This window comes from Microcaecilia unicolor, chromosome 3 (genome assembly GCF_901765095.1).
Source record: "Microcaecilia unicolor chromosome 3, aMicUni1.1, whole genome shotgun sequence".
NCBI classification, from domain to species: Eukaryota; Metazoa; Chordata; class Amphibia; order Gymnophiona; family Siphonopidae; genus Microcaecilia; species Microcaecilia unicolor.
The window spans coordinates 254,585,807-254,604,969 of NC_044033.1; the positions used below are offsets into that span (position 1 = coordinate 254,585,807).

The 19,163-nt window shown below is 44.3% G+C and overlaps 1 protein-coding gene across 2 annotated transcripts; it reads right to left on the reverse strand.

Moving 5' to 3' along the window:
• Positions 1–2,197: 2,197 nt before the first annotated feature.
• On the reverse strand, positions 2,198–18,655 carry NUCB1 (nucleobindin 1). Of its 2 annotated transcripts, none has more exons than XM_030197910.1 (12): positions 18,437–18,655; positions 7,305–7,412; positions 6,192–6,324; positions 5,936–6,039; positions 5,519–5,704; positions 5,259–5,349; positions 4,834–4,892; positions 4,620–4,712; positions 4,262–4,351; positions 3,477–3,647; positions 3,209–3,314; positions 2,198–2,972 (listed from the first exon to the last, which is right to left on the reverse strand). In XM_030197910.1, the coding sequence occupies exons 1-12, from the start codon at positions 18,539–18,541 to the stop codon at positions 2,860–2,862; spliced, it is 1,359 nt and encodes a 452-aa protein (XP_030053770.1). In that variant the 5' UTR covers positions 18,542–18,655; the 3' UTR covers positions 2,198–2,859. The 2 variants fall into 2 exon arrangements, with proteins under 2 accessions (XP_030053770.1, XP_030053769.1); XM_030197909.1 differs by having other exon boundaries at positions 2,198–2,978; positions 18,437–18,654.
• Positions 18,656–19,163: the final 508 nt, after the last annotated feature.

A 19,163-nucleotide genomic window follows, 5' to 3' on the forward strand; every position in this document is an offset into this window, starting at 1 on the left:
TGCGCCCTTTCCACTCTTAGCGGGCCCATGTTAATAGGGAACTTTATTTGTTCTGCCAGCCAGCGTTCCAGGGTAGCTGCCAAGTCCTTACCCCCTAACCTTTCGGGGAGACCCACCAGCCGCAAGTTGTTCCTCCAGATCTTCAATCTTTTGTTCCAAAGTCCCTACTTTCTTAATAAGAGCCTTCCACTTCCGTGACCCGATCTTCAACTTCACCGGTTCTTGTCTGGAAGGCTACGCATTCGCGTGTTAAGTCCTCCATCCGTGTTTGCAATTTTTTTCAATTTCGTGTCAATTGGTGTAAGCCGTTTAACAGATCTTCCAGCACTGCGATCATCTCAGATGTAATCTCTGCTACCCATGTCGAACAAAATAAGGAGCTGGCGCCACTTGGTGAGGCGGCCATTTTGGAATCCGCCGGCTAGTCCTGCAATTTATCTTTCTGGGTCGTTTTTTACGCCACCCCCGCCTCGGTTTTAGCTTTTTAGGTTGTACGCACTCGTTCCTCTTCTGTCTACTTGTTTTCAGAGGATCCGTTTGCCGTCCGAATCAAGGGGGAGAGGGGACAGAAGGTGGAGAGTTGCTCGCTTGCGGCCGCTCCCCAGCATGGCGTCACGTGATCTTGAGGGAACTTTTTAATGACTGAACAATCCACTTCCTGCCGGTGCTGGATTAATGACTCACAAGCGCATTCACATGAGTAACATGCATTTTCAAAATTTAGTTTTATGAAAAGTGGATTGAATTGTAGAGCAATAAAACTTTGGATAACAATAGTTGCATTTTTACTCAAAAAGTATTATATTAGGCAATAACCTTTTTACTTTCACTTGAGTAGAGAGGTGTGGTAGCCGTGTTAGTCCACTTTTAAAGGTAATCAATAGAAATAAAACAAAATAAAACATGAAAAAGAAAATAAGATGATACATTTCTTGATCAAGAAATGTATGTCCAATAAAAAAGGTATCATCTTATTTTCTTTTCCATGTTTTATGTTATTTCTATTGATTCCTCCCACAACTTTACTCAGAACTATTTTATAATATCAGCTTGCTTTATACTCTTAATATATCACTCATAATCTCTATTTAACAATAAGCAATTACTTTTATGATATCTGCTTGCTCTAAACTCTAATATGCTATTCAATATCGCTTTGTAACAATAAGTGATCATGTTCTAATCTATTACCACCATGAACGATACATTGTAAGCCACATTGAGCCTGCAAATAGGTGGGATAATGTGGGATACAAATGTAATAAATAAATAAATAAAATTACTTTCACATACATTTTTTTTTTCATGTGTTCTTCACTGTTCTTTTTACTTAAGTATTAAAATATACATTTATTTTTACTTAAGTACTTTGACAAGGTTGTGGGAGTGGCTGCCGAACTGGGGCTCCTCACAATAACTAATAGCTTGCTGCAGGTTACCTTAATAACATCTTATGGACTTTCCTCCGGGAACTTGTAGCTGGGTTTAAAAAAAAAGTTTGGACAGTAACTGGTTTTACCTTAATAAAAGTTTCTGAACTTTTCCTCCAGGAATTTGTCTAACCCTTTTTTTTTTTTAACCCAGCTACATTAACTGTTTTTACCTTAATAAATGATTCTGGACTTTTCCTCCAGGAACTTGGCTAAACTTTTTTTTTTTTTTTTTTTAACTCGGCTGCTTTTACCACATCAGCTACATCATAGCTACAGTTCTTCAGGTCCCAAGTATCTGCAATCCTCGCTAGATGTTGCATTTTCCCCTCCTTTTCTACAGAGATATTTAATGTCATCCCTGATCTTAAAGTGCTCCTCAGTACGTTAGTTGGTCTCATGGGGAAAAAAAAGTTGCCCCTGTTTTGACAGGTAGATGCCTGCTCTGCTGCCACGGAAAATCATCCCACTGGGCAGGAAGTCAAAACGCTCTCACTGACACCATCCGCGCAGTCCTGCATTCAGCTCTAAGATGATAGCTTCTCTGCCTCGGCTTTTGACTGGCCCTCTCTGAGAGCCACAAGGTCACTTGGAATAAGTAGCACTATCGTTCATACCAGTATGTCATCAACCCTCCATTTCCACTGGTCTCCCCTGTTGCTCCTCACTCATCCACAGGGCAAGTCCTTAATTCGGACAGGTCAGTGCCTCCCTCAGTCCTCCAACTCAGCCTGCTCAGCACAGGTATAATACATGCAAACACCCAGTTATCTAGGACACAAGGAATTTTATTTAGAATTTATCAGCAAATACAGACCAAGATGCTGGCCATTCAGGCAATGGTGGTACAGATAGCGGAGGGGGTTTAGGAGGCAGCTCTGCCCCCTTTCTGCCTATCACATACCCATCTCATTTCATTCCCCCAGGTGGCTGGCTTATTTTCAGAAACGGTCCGAGCCCACTGCCAGGCCAAGCACACCACTTCTCTCGGTCACTCCTAGGGGAGGAGCAGATCGAGGTGTTGGGAGACAGGGTGGACCATCGTGCCCAATCCCCCACAAGAGATTTCTGGTTTATATTTAGACACGATGAAGCTTGCTCCCTGTCGGCAGTGGGGCCAGGACTGGCCAGACCCCCCCCCCCCCCCCCCCACACACACACACAAGCACCTGTACCTGCTTCTTCAGTGGGCAGACTTTTTCTAAAGACGAATGCATGAAGATACTCCAACTTAAGCCCTTCCTCCCATAGTGGAAGAACAGGCATTAAACTCTCTTCCCCAGTGAAAACATCTCTCTGTAATCGACCAATATTACAAGTCAAAGCCAGATTAGAGCCCCTGGATGGGGGAGGGGGTGGGCAGGGTGGCAAAGTTGCGCTGCTCCCCACCCTCTCTCCCACCATTTTATTCTCTCCGAGGGACATTAGGTTACTGCTCAGGGACGTGTTGTGGCACGGGTTGGATTTCATTTGTCTCCTTCAGTTTCTGACCCTCCTCTCCTGCTGGGGCTGGTTCCTGGACTTCGGACTCGGGTTGAACCACTGTGTCTGGGGAAATGGACAAAGTACAGTTACAGAGCCATGTGGAATCTGCCCTCTGATTCTCAACAATTCCAGCTGTGTGAACACTGCAGAGTGACAATGTCTTCCACAGCCAGGCTGTGTTCCCTCTTTCCACGACACCTCCCCCAACTATCAGGCTTTGGGCATTACCAAAAAGTGTAAATGGACAGAAAATGCAAGCACAAAGAAACAGGGAGGTATTACTGGGGTTTTACCTTCAGAACTCCCATGAGGGGCCTGAGCCTGGAATTTCAGCTCACCCTTGGGACCCGACGGAGGAGCCTCCTTCTGCAATTTCCTCTGTTCCATCTGAAGCACAGCCTGAAAGAGGAGGGAGAGCAGTGAGTGTGGATGGAGAGTCTCAATACCCCCTTTGTCCAGCCTAACCAAATCACAAAATGGGGTGCGGATGACTGTCATCCTCCCTCCTCCCTCCAAGGCGACAGCATGCTCTGTGCAAGACTGAAGAGGCCCCCCACCTACCTGCTGTAACTCTTTCTTCTGTGCGTCCAGCTCCAGCTGCTTCTGCTGTAGGTCTGCATGGTCTCGCTGTAGTTTCTCTGCTCGCTGAGCGAGCTCCGCCTCCCGTGCAGTCAGCTCCTCCTCAAACACACGCAGCTCCTCTTCCGTGTACAGCTGGGTCTCATCTACCGTCTGCAAACGCAGCCAGAGAGTGAAAGTGCGCTGTGGAACCCCCCCGGTCCATGGCCAGACATAGCCCTTATCCACCCTACCCCATTCTCCTCACCTCCATCACTACTACACAGTTCTACAGGTCTATAAAATAATGAGTGGAGTGGAACGGGTAGATGTGAATCTTTGGTTTACTCTTTCCAAAAATACTAGGACTAGGGGGCATGCGATGAAGCTACAAAGTAGTAAATTTAATACGAATCGGAGAAAATTTTTCTTCACTCAACGTGTAATTAAACTCTGGAATTTGTTGCCAAAGAATGTGGTAAAAGGCGGTTAGCTTAGCAGGGTTTAAAAAAGGTTTGGACGACTTCCTAAAGGAAAAGTCCATAGACCATTATTAAATGGACTTGGGGAAAATCCACTGCTTATTTCTGGGATAAGCAGCATAAAATGTATTATACTGTTTTGGGATCTTGCCAGGTACTTGTAACCTGGATTGGCCACTGTGGGAAACAGGATGCTGGGCTTGATGGACCTTTGGTCTGACCCAGTGTGGCAATACCTATGTACAGTACCAGTAGACAAACAGAGACACTCTCTGCTCCACAGCCCCCTTCCCCCCAAGTTCTCACCTCCCAGCCTGCGGTCTCGCCAAACTCCTTCCGCTCCGTGGATTTCAGAAACTCCTCCAGGGTCACCAGTCGGTCATGATTTGTGTCCACCTGGAAAAGGCAAGTTTAATGACAGATACTTCCAGAGGGTTCCGAGACCAAGCAGCCCCCGAGTCCCAATCTTGGGAAAGCCGATCCTAGGCAGCCCCGAGGTGATGGCTACATAAGCAACCAGCCTCGAGCAGCCCCAAGCTCTGGCATTGCAGGTTCCAATCCCAGCTGGTGGGTTCCAGAGCCCACAGCCACCAACATTATGACCGACTGTGAAGGCAGTGGGTGTCAACATTCCTCCCCCCCCCCACCCCATGTTGCTGCTCACATTTTTCATGACGTGCTCTCGCATCCGAAGTCTCTCCTCTTCCATCTCAACCATGTCGTCCTCTTCATTCTTAGGGTCATAAACCTTTTCTAGCTGTCCAGAGAGAGAGCAGGTGTCAATCACCCGGACAGAAATCTTCCCAGCCCACTGTCTCTCCTTTCTTACCTCTCTCCTCTAGAAAGCATTCACCTTTTCTCTAGCATCCTGCACGTACCTCCTTGGTAAAAAGAGCCTCCAATTCCTGCTCATCCAGCACTCCATCACTGTTGGTGTCTGAAACAGAGAGGGAGGGACAGAGTGAGGATCCCTCCTCCTGCCTGCTCCAGCCCCTGGGCTGGTGTCCCTCCACTCCCAGGCTCCCAGGACCTCAGCCGGTGCCCTTCCATTCCCAAATACTTCCAGAGGGTTCCAAGACCAATTAGCCCCCGAGTCCCAAACCTCGACAGCCCCCAATGTGAGCACCAATCTTGGGAAAGCTGATCCTAGGCAGTTTAGCCATTCCCCCCCCCCCCCCTCACTGAAAGGGATCCTGTTTCACCATTGTTTGCCGACAGTCCCCTCTCTTAGGTCCAAGCTCCTCACCACCCTCTTCTCCATGGTCCAGCCTCCCCTCCCACCCCCACTTTCCGACATCCTTACCATGCAGTTTGAAGAAGGTTTTGGGGTTGAAATCGCTAGGGTCTAAACCATCTGTCTCCTCCCACACCTCTTTCAGTTGATCTCGACTTCCCTGGACAGCGGTGGTGGAAGGGAGGAGAAGAAACAGAAATTACATATAATTTGAAGGTGTGCAGGCCGGGAAGGCTCTTTTTAGTAGGGGAAGAGACAGCAATAAATTGTAACCATTGATTTTGGGGAGCCATTTCTGTTGGAAAAAGGGTAGAGGGTTTGCTCCTCACCGGCACGTTGACTTTGGGGTGCTCCTTGTGCTTCTTCTTCATCTCCTCGTAGCGTGCTTCCTCAGCCTGCCGCTTCTCTTCATCCAGGGACTTCAGGTACTCTCGCCGCTCATGCTCTTTCATCATCTCGTAACGCTTGAACTCCTCGTGACGTGCTGCATCATAGTTTTCCAGGTCTTTGGTGGCCTGTGGATAAAGAACAGAGGAGTAACCATCAGGCCCAGGGACTAAGTCCTTTCCAGTCACCACCTCAGGGACTGCAGCACCCAAGTCAGATCGTTCCACTGATCTCTCCTTCATAAGCTTTCTCCTTTACAAGACCCATCTAATAAATGTTTCCCATGTCAAGGGGCCTTTTTGTCTGAAGAGTAACCAGGGAAAGCCGTGAGGATCACCACCCCACCCTTCACTCCTTACTGCCTGAATAAGCATCTCCAGATCCTGAGCCTCGAACGTGTGCTGGTTCTGAGAATTCAGGTGTTCAAACTGCTTCAGTAACGCCAGGTGGTCCATTTGCACATCTGGAGGAGAAGAGCAAGAGATGAATAACCCCCAGCAGCACCTTTCCCCTCCCCTCCATGCCAATGTGCCAGGGGCACTTGGAAGATGTTCCGTGTGACCCCTCAGATGGCACCTGTATGGACAGCCCTATCCCAGATGTCACGACACTTACTGTCTTCCATGGTAGCGTCCATTTTGGCCTTAATAAGCATGCGCAAGCGGGACACCTCCTGTCTCTTCAGTTCATCCAGTTTGGTACGTACATGGTGGCTGACGAAGTCCAGCTCCTTACTCAGCTTCCCACTCTAAGTCCCAGGGGGAGGATGAACAGAGAACAAAGGCAGATCAATGTCCTAACCTGGTGAAGTACGTGATACAGCCAAATCGCAGGGGAAAGTTATCAAGATGCCGTGGGTTACATATTAATGAGATGCGACGTATGCAAATTTAACACTGTGGCAACCGAATTGTTCCTGGAAAAATACAGGGTTGCCTTCCATTCTGGGAGCATCAGGCTACAAAGCTGTGACCCGATGCTCCCGGCCACCTTTTATATTTTATTAGAAAATCAACTCAAAATGACAAGGATACAACTCTGAAGCCAAAGAAGCGGAAGAAGGTAAAACACACAGAACTACTCACAAGTAGATGATACAAATAATGGGAAATGGGACTTATTTTGTACCAGGGGCAATGGAGGGTTAAGTCACTTACCCAGAGTCACAAGGAGCTGCAGTGGGAATTGAACTCAGTTCCCCAGGATCAAAGTGCACTGCACTTATGAGTAGGCTACTTGTAGCAGAGCAAATACAAAAAGCATCCTTGTAGTCTGATGAAGTGTAGCAAATGTAAGAATATGACCCCCCCCCCCCTTGAGAAAGGAAGGGAGGCTTGTATAGCCTCTCCCCCATGTTTACAACTTTTATTTTTTACTACCCCCCCATCCCAAAGTACCCCAACACCTCAACTCCCAACCTAACCTTTTAAGAGGCCATCGCAGTCAGGGCTGCCTCCACCCCCCGCTCAATGGTCCCCCCTTCCCAAGGCATACTTGACCCCGCTCCACTAGACACCAGGGTGTCAGGTAGGCCCGGGGGTGAATTAGCACTGACTGCCACATGCTAGCCTTTTAAAATGTGTCCACAGCGCCAAGCTGCAGCTTCGTAATCCCACACTCCCGGGACGGTAAAATAAAGACACTTATGAGATTGATTGCAAGCACTGTTATTCTTGTATCACGGGAGTGACTAATCGCACATGACGCTTTGGTTCTAGAGCCACTCACCTTGATATCCTCAGCGTTGGCCGCCTGCAGTTTCTCCCGGAAATGGCCATCTGTCTCCAGCGCATCAATCACCTCCCGAAGGTATCGATCATAGTACAGCCCTGTGTCCTGAGAGTAAGAGGGGTAATGGGTCAGAAGAACCCCATGTCCTCCCATCCTGCCAACAGTGATGCCCAACACCAAGAAATGAAATCTAACCTGATAACAAGTCAAAAACTATGAGAACAGCCACAGCTTTGTATGATAAAGTCACTTTGCAGTATACCTGCATTCACATTAACAAAAGAACAGAATGGCAAGGTGCCTATAAACAGCAGAGGAAGGTGCGACAATCCAGCATGCGACACCACCAAGGAAGATTGACAAAGTACTAGAGAAGACTGAAACTAATATAAAAAAGTGATCCAAAAGCACTGAACTCGCAACCCCCCACACTTCTCATCCAGCCTTGGAATCACAGTCTGCCTTCACAAAGGTCTCAATCAACTGAATATAAGAAGAAAAGTCCTCTGTGCTCATCAGGTAATCTCTAAGAATGAATGACTGCCAGACTGTACAGAAAGCTTCTAATACAGGCACTGCTCCCACTTTCCCGAGCAGTAGATACAGCAGCAAGAGGTACAGAATTATGCAGCAATTATGTGGCTCATTTGCAAAAATTTGAATTGGCTTGCACATTAGGTGCTATTTCCATGCTGAATTTTGACATGGAAAACCATTGTAATGGATGCAAGGCGCCAAAACGGGGCAGAAATGTGAATCTGGGGGTCATGGGATAGGAGGAAAAGTCCTATTGTGGATTAAAAACTGGTTGAAGGATAGGAAACAGAGAGTGGGGTTAAATGGGCAGTATTCACAATGGAGAAGGGTAGTTAGTGGGGTTCCTCAGGGGTCTGTGCTAGGACCGCTGCTTTTTAATATATTTATAAATGATTTAGAGATGGGAATAACTAGCGAGGTAATTAAATTTGCTGATGACACAAAGTTATTCAAAGTCGTTAACTCGCGACAGGATTCTGAAAAATTACAGAAGGACCTTACGAGACTGGGAGACTGGGCGGCTAAATGGCAGATGACGTTTAATGTGAGCAAGTGCAAGGTGATGCATATGGGAAAAAATAACCCGAATTATAGCTATGTCATGCAAGGTTCCAAGTTAGGAGTTACAGACCAAGAAAGGGATCTGGGTGTCGTCGCCGATAATACACTGAAACCTTCTGCTCAGTGTGCTGCTGCGGCTCGGAAAGCAAATAGAATGTTGGGTATTATTAGGAAAGGTATGGAAAACAGGTGTGAGGATGTTATAATGCCGTTATATCGCCGTGGTGCGACCGCACCTTGAGTATTGTGTTCAATTCTGGTCGCCGCATCTCAAGAAAGATATAATGGAATTGGAAAAGGTGCAGCGAAGAGCGACTAAAATGATAGTGGGGATGGGACGACTTCCCTATGAAGAAAGACTAAGGAGGCTAGGGCTTTTCAGCTTGGAGAAGAGACGGCTGAGGGTAGACATGATAGAGGTATATAAAATAATGAGTGGAGTGGAACAGGTGGATGTGAAGCGTCTGTTCACGCTTTCCAAAAATACTAGGACTAGGGGGCATGCGATGAAACTACAGTGTAGTAAATTTAAAACAAATCGGAGAAAATGTTTCTTCACCCAACGCGTAATTAAACTCTGGAAATCGTTGCCGGAGAACGTGGTGAAGGCGGTTAGGTTGGCAGAGTTTAAAAAGGGGTTAGACGGTTTCCTAAAGGACAAGTCCATAAACCGCTACTAAATGGACTTGGGAAAAATCCATAATTCCAAGAATAACATGTATAGAATGTTTGTAAGTTTGGGAAGCTTGCCAGGTGCCCTTGGCCTGGATTGGCTGCTGTCATGGACAGGATGCTGGGCTCGATGGACCCTTGGTCTTTTCCCAGTGTGGCATTACTTAACACGGTTATACACCCATTTACAAAATACTGCTTAAGTGTTTCTGTAAGGATCTGCATACAATGTTATAGAATTCAGGGGATGCACGCCCAATCTGTGCACCAGGATTTACATCTGGTTTCAGCTGATGTATAACTCCTCAGTCCCACTTTAATGCACATTCAACCTCTTTCACAACCCCACAAGCTCTTGGGCTGATCCAGGTGGGTAGGGGAACTGCGCAGAACCTCAGGATCAATGCAAAAGATGTGGGGAAGTGCAGTACAGACACGTAGGACAACAGCTGCATCCCTAACCCACCACAGTTATCTCATGGCCAAGCACTGGAACTCTTTGCCAGAGAAGGTGGTAACAGCAGTTAGCGTATCTGGATTTAAAAAAGGTTTGGACAAGTTCCTGGAAGTCCATAGTCTGCTATTGAGACAGACATAGGAAGCAACTGCTTGCCCTGGGATTTGTAGTATGGAATGTTGCCTTCCAGAATCTTGCTTCTCTTTGAGATTCTTCATGGAATCTTGCTATTTGTTTTGATTCCGAAATTTTGTTACTCTTTTTGGTTCTGGAACGTTGCTACTCTCTTTGAGAGTCTTCATGAAATCTTGCTATTCGTTATTATTCCGGAATCTTGTTACTCTATTTGGTTCTGGAATGCTGCCACTCTTTATGGAATCTTGTTACTCTGAGATTCTTTGTGGAATCTTGCTATTCATTATTATTCCGGAATCTTGTTACTCTTTTAGGTTCTGGAATGCTGCTACTCTTTGAGAGTCTTCACGGAATCTTGTTACTCTGAGATTCTTCGTGGAATCTTGCTATTCGTTATTATTCCGGAATCTTGTTACTCTTTTTGGTTCTGGAATGTTGCTACTCTGAGATTCTTCATAGAATCTTGCTATTCTTGGGGATTCCAGAATCTTGCTACTCTTGAGATTCTTCATGGAATCTTGTTATTCATTATGATTCCAGAATCTTGTTACTCTTTTTGGTTCTGGAATGTTGTCACGATTTGGGTTTCTGCCAGGTACTTGGCCACTGTTTGGAAAACAGGATACTGGGCTAGATGGACCATTGGTCTGACCCAGTATGGCTACTCTGTAGATAGAATGTATTTGGATACAGGCAGCAGATGATGTTTTGTATATTCCTGAGAATCTAGCATGTGATGTTTTTGTTCTTTCCTGAGAAAGTAGCAGAATAGCAGGTGATGTTTGTACATTCCTGAGCAGGTTCACGAGCTGTTCATGTAGGGTTGTTCTTGTAAGCAATGCATGATCATGGTTGTGTAAGCAAAATGTAACCAATAGTAATGATAATACATGTAATATCCATGAATATTCATAGAGTATATAAGAAGGGGATTGACTCCCAAATAAAGAGTTTTTTGCCCAGACACACGAGAGGAGAGTTATTTTGCAACATCTGGTGATCCCCGACGTGATCGGTGAAAACGTGACGTACTTACTACGACTGGAACAGTCAGCGCGCCATTCCTTCTACGGAACACTGTAAGTATGGGGGGAAATTTAACATCATCACATAAACAACATGCACAGGAGCTATATACTATAACGCAAAGATATGGTTCCTCCCGAAATCCAATAACTCTTAAAGATATAGAGCGTTTAATTGAGGAAATAGTTTGTCAATGTCCCTGGTATCCAGAGAAGGGATCATTCGATCCTCAAACATGGGAAAAGATAGGGCAGCAGTTTCGTTTAGAGCCTAGAGTTTCGACTCCTATATTATTGACTTGGAGAGAGATATATTCTACTATAGTAATTCTCTCTTCTGGATTGACAGGCATTACTAACGAAAATATATCCAACAAATTGCCAGGCAAGACCTGGTCTCTTTTACCTCCCGCGACTCTTGGACCTACACCTTCTCCTCCTTCTTGTCGGCTGGCCACCGATATGGGAAGGGAAGAGCAAAACAAAACTCCTGACTTTACTACTACTACCCCTAATAAACCAATTGAAAATATCCAAAACAACAACGCTAATGATAGCGTTATTATTACCAAAACACCAAAGAGCGTAGAACGACCTAGTTTAATTCAATTAGGTATACAGCAAGCACGAAAAAATGGTGAATTCATTTGGAACGATGATCTATGGGATAATTCGGAACCTAATCCTAATTTATACCCAGTTACTAGAACTACAACAATAGAGGCAGGGAACGAAACACATCATGCAGAATGGACTGCTCTACCTTATCAAGTTTTGAGAGAATTACGTAGAGCTATCGTAGAATCAGGTTTAAAAAGTTCATTTGTTCAAGGCATGATAGAAGGGATTAGTAACGGTTACTTAATGACTCCAAAAGATTGGAAAGACCTTTTCCGTATGCTGTTAACTCCTGCGCAATATGTAGTGTGGGATAATGAATATAAGCAAGCAGCACAACTTATCACTGGGACTAATTTGGTGCCTGATCAAATTTATGGATCGGGACCATTTTCAACCCTTGATATGCAAATTCAACAAAACGATACCTGTTTTCAAGCCATAGGCACTTGTATCTTGCGAGCATTTAAAAGAACACCAGAAGGGAATAAACCAACAAAATCTTTTGCATCAATTAAACAGGGTGCAACCGAATCTTACCTTCAATTTGTTAATCGATTGCAGGAAGCTGTAACTAGGCAATTGATAATCTTGATGCGCAAACAGAGTTATTGATTAAATTAGCCCAAGAAAATGCAAATTCAGATTGCAAAAAGGCATTGCAGACTGTAGCTCATCGCCCAGGAATTACTTTAGCAGATTTATTGAGCGCATGTGCAGATGTGGGGACTCATGGTTATTCTATGAATTTGTTAGCAGGAGCTATACAAAAAGGTAATAAGCCACAGGGGACGTGTTTTAATTGTAAGAAACCAGGACATTTTCGAGCTCAGTGTAGAGCCCCAGGAGGGGGTGCCAACTTTGCAAAAGGACCTTCTCGACCTTCTCGAAAATGTCCTCGATGTCAAAAAGGATATCATTGGGCCAATCAATGTCGCTCTAATCCAATTAATTCCACACCGCCACCCCCAAAAAACTTTGCTCCGGGTTAACTCCTAACCTCGGTCCAAAGGGAGTGCAAGGGTCTTTTGCTCATAGTACTACTGCTACACAAGGTAGTGCAGGAATTGACCTTATTGCAGCGGAATGTAAAACTGCCATCTTACCTCATGAAGTTTTGGTATATAATACTACCTTTAAAGGACCCATTCCAGCGGCTACTGTAGGTTTAGTATTACCTCGCTCCTCTGCATCGAAGGCAGGTATTCATGTTATCCCTGGAGTTATTGATGCTGATTACACAGGCATTGTTAAAATTCAAGTATGGTCCTCATCACCTTTAACAATTTCTCCCGGGGACTCGTGGGCACAATTAATTATTTTACCATATTTTACAGCACCTATTCCTTCTACTGTCTCTCGTACAGGGGGCTTTGGATCTACGCGACAGGTAAGTGCAGTTTTAAAACCGGTTTCTAATGCACGACCCACTGCTCAATTTTTATTGCAACAAAAGCCCTTTGTTGGTATATTAGATACCGGGGCGGATGTTTCTGTCATAGCTTATAAACAATGGCCTGTGGAATGGCCCATTGAAGATACTTCACATGTGACAGGAATAGGGGGAACTCAGTCAGCCTCCCAAAGTTCTCAATGGTTATCTATTACATATCCTAACGATACCAAGGTTCTAGGACATATTAAGCCCTGTATTTTACAAGTACCCTTTAATTTATGGGGTCGTGACCTTTTGGAACAATTAGATGCATCATTGATCCTACCTGATTAACAGTTCATAAATATGTCTTTTTCTCTTCCTTTGGAATGGAAAACTGACAAACCTGTTTGGGTAGAGCAGTGGCCGATTACCAGAGAAAAACTGTTGATTTTACATCAATTGGTGGAAGAACAATTACAATTAAATCACATTGAGCCTACCAATTCTCCATATAATACTCCGGTATTTGTGATCAAGAAAAAATCCGGAAAATGGAGATTTTTACATGACCTACGAGCTATTAATGCGATTTTAGAACCAATGGGCCCGTTACAATGTGGTATTCCAAATCCTAATTTGATTCCTTATGATTATCAATTAGCTATTATAGATCTGAAGGATTGTTTTTTTTCAATTCCTCTCCAGGAAAAAGATTATAAATACTTTGCTTTTACTGTACCTGTTTACAATAATGCACACCCTACTACTAGGTATTGTTGGAAAGTTTTGCCCCAGGGAATGTTAAATTCACCCACTATTTGTCAATACTATGTTCATCAAGCCTTGCAACCATTTCGTGCCTATTTCCCTCAACTTTTGGTATATCATTATATGGATGATATACTAATTGCAGGGATAACTCTTCCCCCTTCTTGGAAATCTACTTTAATTTCTATCTTGGCCTCCTCAGGATTAACAATTGCCTCAGAGAAGGTTCAAGAAAAGGAACCCTATTTATATCTAGGTTTCCGTATGACTAAAGCTGCAGCCCAACCTGTCGCTCCTCATCTCAATTTACAGTCTCCCACGACATTACATCAATTACAAGAGATTTTAGGAAATCTCAATTGGTTACGTCCCTACTTGAAACTTCCTACAGAATTTTTACAACCCCTGTTTCTCGCATTAAAAGGTCATAAAACACCTGCTGAATTAATTACACTCACTGCATCGCAACAAACAATTCTGTCACAATTGGATCAAATCTTACAAACAAAATGGACAGATAGACGAGATGCATTTGCCCTTTTTTGTTTTTGCGTTCTCAAAGACCCCACCCACCGACAACCGTTTGGTGTCTTATATCAAGATACAACTCCTCCGAAATTGATAGAATGGGTCTATTTACAGAATACTCTCCATTCTACTATTACACAATGGCCCCAGCAACTAGCCTTGCTGATTACTAAAGCTCGAGAGCGAGCAACATTCATGACTGGTTTCGACATTCTTAAACTCATCATTCCTCATTCTTTGTGGCAGTGGGAAAAAATGATTCAGTTCTCCGACGACTTGCAATTTATTTTAGCCACTTATGTTGGTATTATAGATTGCCACTATCCTAAAGACCCTCGCATACAGGGCACATCCATTTTGCCAATCACTCTTCATGATCCCATTTCTTTACGTCCACTCCCTACTGCTCTCACCGTCTTTACAGATGGTAGTCCCACTCGTGGGGTGGTTACTTGGTACAATCTGAACAAATGGCACGTCAAATTTACCTCTCCACAAACCTCTGCTCAACGTTTAGAGCTTGCTGCCATCATCCTGGCTCTTTCTTTATTTTCAGATCAACCACTGAATCTTATTGTTGACAGTCAATATTGTGCTAATCTTGTCCGTCGCATGCCCGACAGTTATGTATCATTCAAAATGGATGCCTCTTTTTATGCTTTACTGTTAACCCTCCAAGGTTACTTGGAGAATCGCCTTTCTTCTCTCTTTATAGGTCATATCCGCAGTCATCAACCTTTTCCTGGTGGTCTGTCTGAAGGGAATGCTCGAGCGGATCGCCATCTTCATTTTTCTCCACAGCACACTGCAGTCATGAACTTCATCATCAAAATGCACCTAGCCTAGCTCGCCAGTTTCAAATTTCTTTAGAAGAAGCTAGAGCTATTATCAAAAATTGTCCACAATGTTCCTTTTCAGCTCCTACTACCTTTTTCCTGGAGTTAATCCTCGTGGTCTGGAAGTTAATAGCCTCTGGCAAATGGACGTTACTCACTTTCCCCCTTTTGGTCAATGGTCTAAGCTTCATGTGGTTGTTGATACTCATTCTGGATTTTTGTGGGTCACTGCACAAAAAGGGGAAACTACATCTCATGTCCGCTCTCATCTTCTCCAAGCTTTTGCGGTCATGGGTGTTCCTAAAACTCTCAAGACAGACAATGCCCCTGCTTATACTTCCACCTCCTTACAGGAGTTCCTGACCCTCTGGCATATTGAGCACCTTTTGGTATCCCCTATAACTCCACTGGTCAAGCTATTGTTGAACGTGCTAATCGCACACTGAAAACTGCTTTAAGTAATCTGACTACAAAAAAAGACGGTATTCTCCGTCATAGAGTAAGCATTGATGAATGCTTAGCACAAATCCTTTACACACTGAATCATCTCAATCTCATCAATAATCCTGCTACAAAAACTTTTTCTTCCAGATTTGAACAACATTTTCGTACTCCTGCCCCACCTTTATCTCGTCCTTTGGTCATATACCGACAACTACCTTCTGATCAGTGGAGTTCCCCTGTGCCTCTCCTTACCTGGGGTCGTGGTTACGCTGCTGTTCAAACAGATTCTGGCCCGGTGTGGATTCCAGCAAAGTGGGTGAAACCTCATGTCGTGGCATCAAGGTCTTCACAACCCAATTCCCAATTTCACACTCACCCTTCAAGGACCGCAGATGCAAACACGCAAACGGTCAGTGACTCGTCAACCTAATGCTCCTGTTACTTGGGGACAAATTAAAGCCTTGAGTCAACAAGCTACAGAGACTTAGAAAAAGCTCATATTGAAAAGACTGATGATAACTTCGTAGTGGCTATTATTGCAGCGCTTAATGCTAATTCCATTACATTGCTTCTACTGTGTTGTTGTTTGTACATACCTTGTGGACAGTCACAATTACTTCCCACAAAAAATATTTGGGAAGCGTTTGCAATTTCACTGAACCAAACTGATTTCTGTCTTTCTCATCAAAAGGCAGTTGGAGAAGTTTTGGCAACTTGCCTGATTCCAGTATGTCATGATCCTAAAGATATGCAAAATGATACTTGGTTTTATTCACAGCTTCCTGTTAATTCATCCTATCGAAATGCTTCTTATGAATACCATAATTGGGGAACACAAACCCTGTTGCCGCCTACTTTGGCAATGCATGTGAGAACCAATCAAATAGCTAGTATCAATATGACATGTGCTCGTATGGTTAATTGTACCCGATCAAATTGTGTTAATTTTGGACCAACTTTGTTAAATTGTAGCTCCTACGAAAATGTTTCATATATTTATAAATTTACTCATTTACCCCCTGGCTGGTTTTGGTCATGTGGAATGTATACCTTTAATTATATTCCAGCTAATATATCTGATGGTACTACATGCTGTCTAAGTCGACTCACTATGGTACTTCCCAGTAAACATATTTTATTTTCTAACTCCTCACATATGCGATCCAAGCGTATGACCCTTGCTGCCAATTGCAATGATAATGTTAAATTTCTGAGTCAAACTGAATATCTGGCACTTGCATTTTCATTAATAGGTGTCCCTGCATTGGCAGCGGCAAATGCAAAAATATTCGTGAATTAGCCTGTTGGGCAATTAAATCAATCAATGCAACCTCCACTGCTATTAGTTTACTTAATGCTGAGCAACAGCAATTACGTCATGGAGTTTTACAAAATCGAGCAGCCATTGATTATCTTTTATTACTTAACCATCATGGTTGCGAAGAGTTTCAGGACATGTGCTGTTTTAATTTATCTGACAATTCAAAGGCCATTGACAAACAATTAGCTTTCCTACGGAATTTAACTACTCATATTACTATTCATAATAACCTACTCTCTGATGTATGGGATCAATTGTGGCAATGGATCCCTTGGACCTGGCTCCGCCCTATTATCCAGTATTTAGTCATTGGTATTTTTGTTTTCACTATTTTTTGCTGTTGTATACAATGCATTCCTAACCTTTTTTCTTTATGTTTTCCTCGTCCATTCGCTCCAACACGTCACTCTGCTCAATATGTTTATAAGCTATTACAAACATCTCCACCTCCATCTCCAGCTGGCACACCACGGAGATTTCATTAAAAAAAAAAAAAAAAAAAAAAAAAAAAAGGTGGAGATGTAGATAGAATGTATTTGGATACAGGCAGCAGATGATGTTTTGTATATTCCTGAGAATCTAGCATGTGATGTTTTTGTTCTTTCCTGAGAAAGTAGCAGAATAGCAGGTGATGTTTGTACATTCCTGAGCAGGTTCACGAGCTGTTCATGTAGGGTTGTTCTTGTAAGCAATGCATGATCATGGTTGTGTAAGCAAAATGTAACCAATAGTAATGATAATACATGTAATATCCATGAATATTCATAGAGTATATAAGAAGGGGATTGACTCCCAAATAAAGAGTTTTTTGCCCAGACACACGAGAGGAGAGTTATTTTGCAACACTACTCTTATGTTATCCTTGGGAGAGTCAGATTTTGCTGAAGTACCTAACTAAACATCTGGTCTTAATCCCCAAACTTAAGGCAATAATTCAGATGAACAGAGAGAATACGTGAGAGTCCACCAGGGAACAACAGGATGACAACAGTTTGTCCCCGCTTGTCCCCATGGGTTCTGTCTCCGTCCCCGCAGGCCCTGTCTCCATCCCCGCTGGCCCTGTCTCCATCTCCACAGGTTCTGTCCCTGCCCCCGTGGGCTGTCCTCATCTGCAGAAGCTTTGAACACTTATGATTTTATATTTACATCTTTTTATTAAAATATAAAAAGGACCAATATGCTGTGCAACTGTTGTATACATTAGAAATAGAGAAGAATCATAACAATGAGCAGCTATAATAACCCTCCTTCTCACCACCACTCTCTACCCTTCCAACCCCAACAATAGGTGATTTCTGCTACATCAAGGAATCCCAATTCACACTGTTAAAATGTCCAGGGGTATAAAATACAACCCGTTCTATATGCCCTAGAGGGGAAAAATATGCCCTATAAAGCACTGTTACGTTTTTTAAATCTGTGGATAAATAAGAAATCATCAACAATCTCAGGATTCAATCTAGCTCTCCTGTCTTCCACAGTCCTTCCTGGAATAGAAGTTGTCTTCTTAGAAGATGTGCTGGTAGCAGGATGTACAGGATCTCCCATGCAAATTTTGCTAGTTGTGGCCAGTATGTTTGCTTGTTTTTCCTAAAAATCTTTGTAGGCATCACTTAAACATAAAAAAACAGTCCAGTTCATTAACAGGTTTCAAAGTAGAAAATGACACGGGGACAAAGTTTGTCTCCTGTCCCCGCCCCTGTGGGCCCTGTCCCCATCCCACCCCCGTACCATTCTCTAGTTGAGTCAAATCAGGGAACAATGAAAAGAACTACAGTATGAAATATGGAGAGTTTGTTCAGTAATTGGAGGTGAACTTAGACTGATAACCACAGAGCCCAGCACTTACCGGAGCCTCGGGCGGCGACTCCTCCACTTTCTTGCTCTGGGGTCGCTCAATAGGCACCGCCAGGCCCAGCCCGAGGAGAGCAGCGAGGAGCAGGCGGAGGAGCATCGATGATCGGGGACAGGCTGAAGCGTAAGTCGGTGGCCCGGTGCAGATCACGACACACTACACGAAGCAAAACCGTGTCCCACTTGTGACGTCGCAGGAGCTTGCTTGGCGCCTGCGCAGTTCGGTTTAAGGGGTTATTCGCGATCTTAGGAGAGCCGGAGACCCGGAACTCGCCAGCCCCGCCCACAGGAGGCAGTGCTGGTGGAAACCCTCTCTGGCACGTCACAGAGGGCCAGTGGAAACGTCTCAATGGGCGGCCGTCGCCATGGAGACGTTTGTCCAGTTGGAACGTGGCCTATTGCTTACGTGTCAGGCAGTGATACAGAGTATCACTACATCTAGTGCTCCTGCGATCCCCCGATCACCGCCTGAACTGGGCTACATCTGGTGCTCCTGCGACCCCACCGATCACCGCTACGTCACGTGCTCCTGCGACCCCCGATCACCGCCTGAACTGGGCTACATTTCATGCACTCGAAACCTCTGATCACGAACTGAGCTGCGCTAAATCTAGTGCTCCTGCAACTCCCTGACATCTAGTGCTTCACCGCCTGAACTGTGCTACGTTTAGAGCTCCTGAGACCTCTGATCACCATCTGAGCCGTGATACATCGATTGCTCC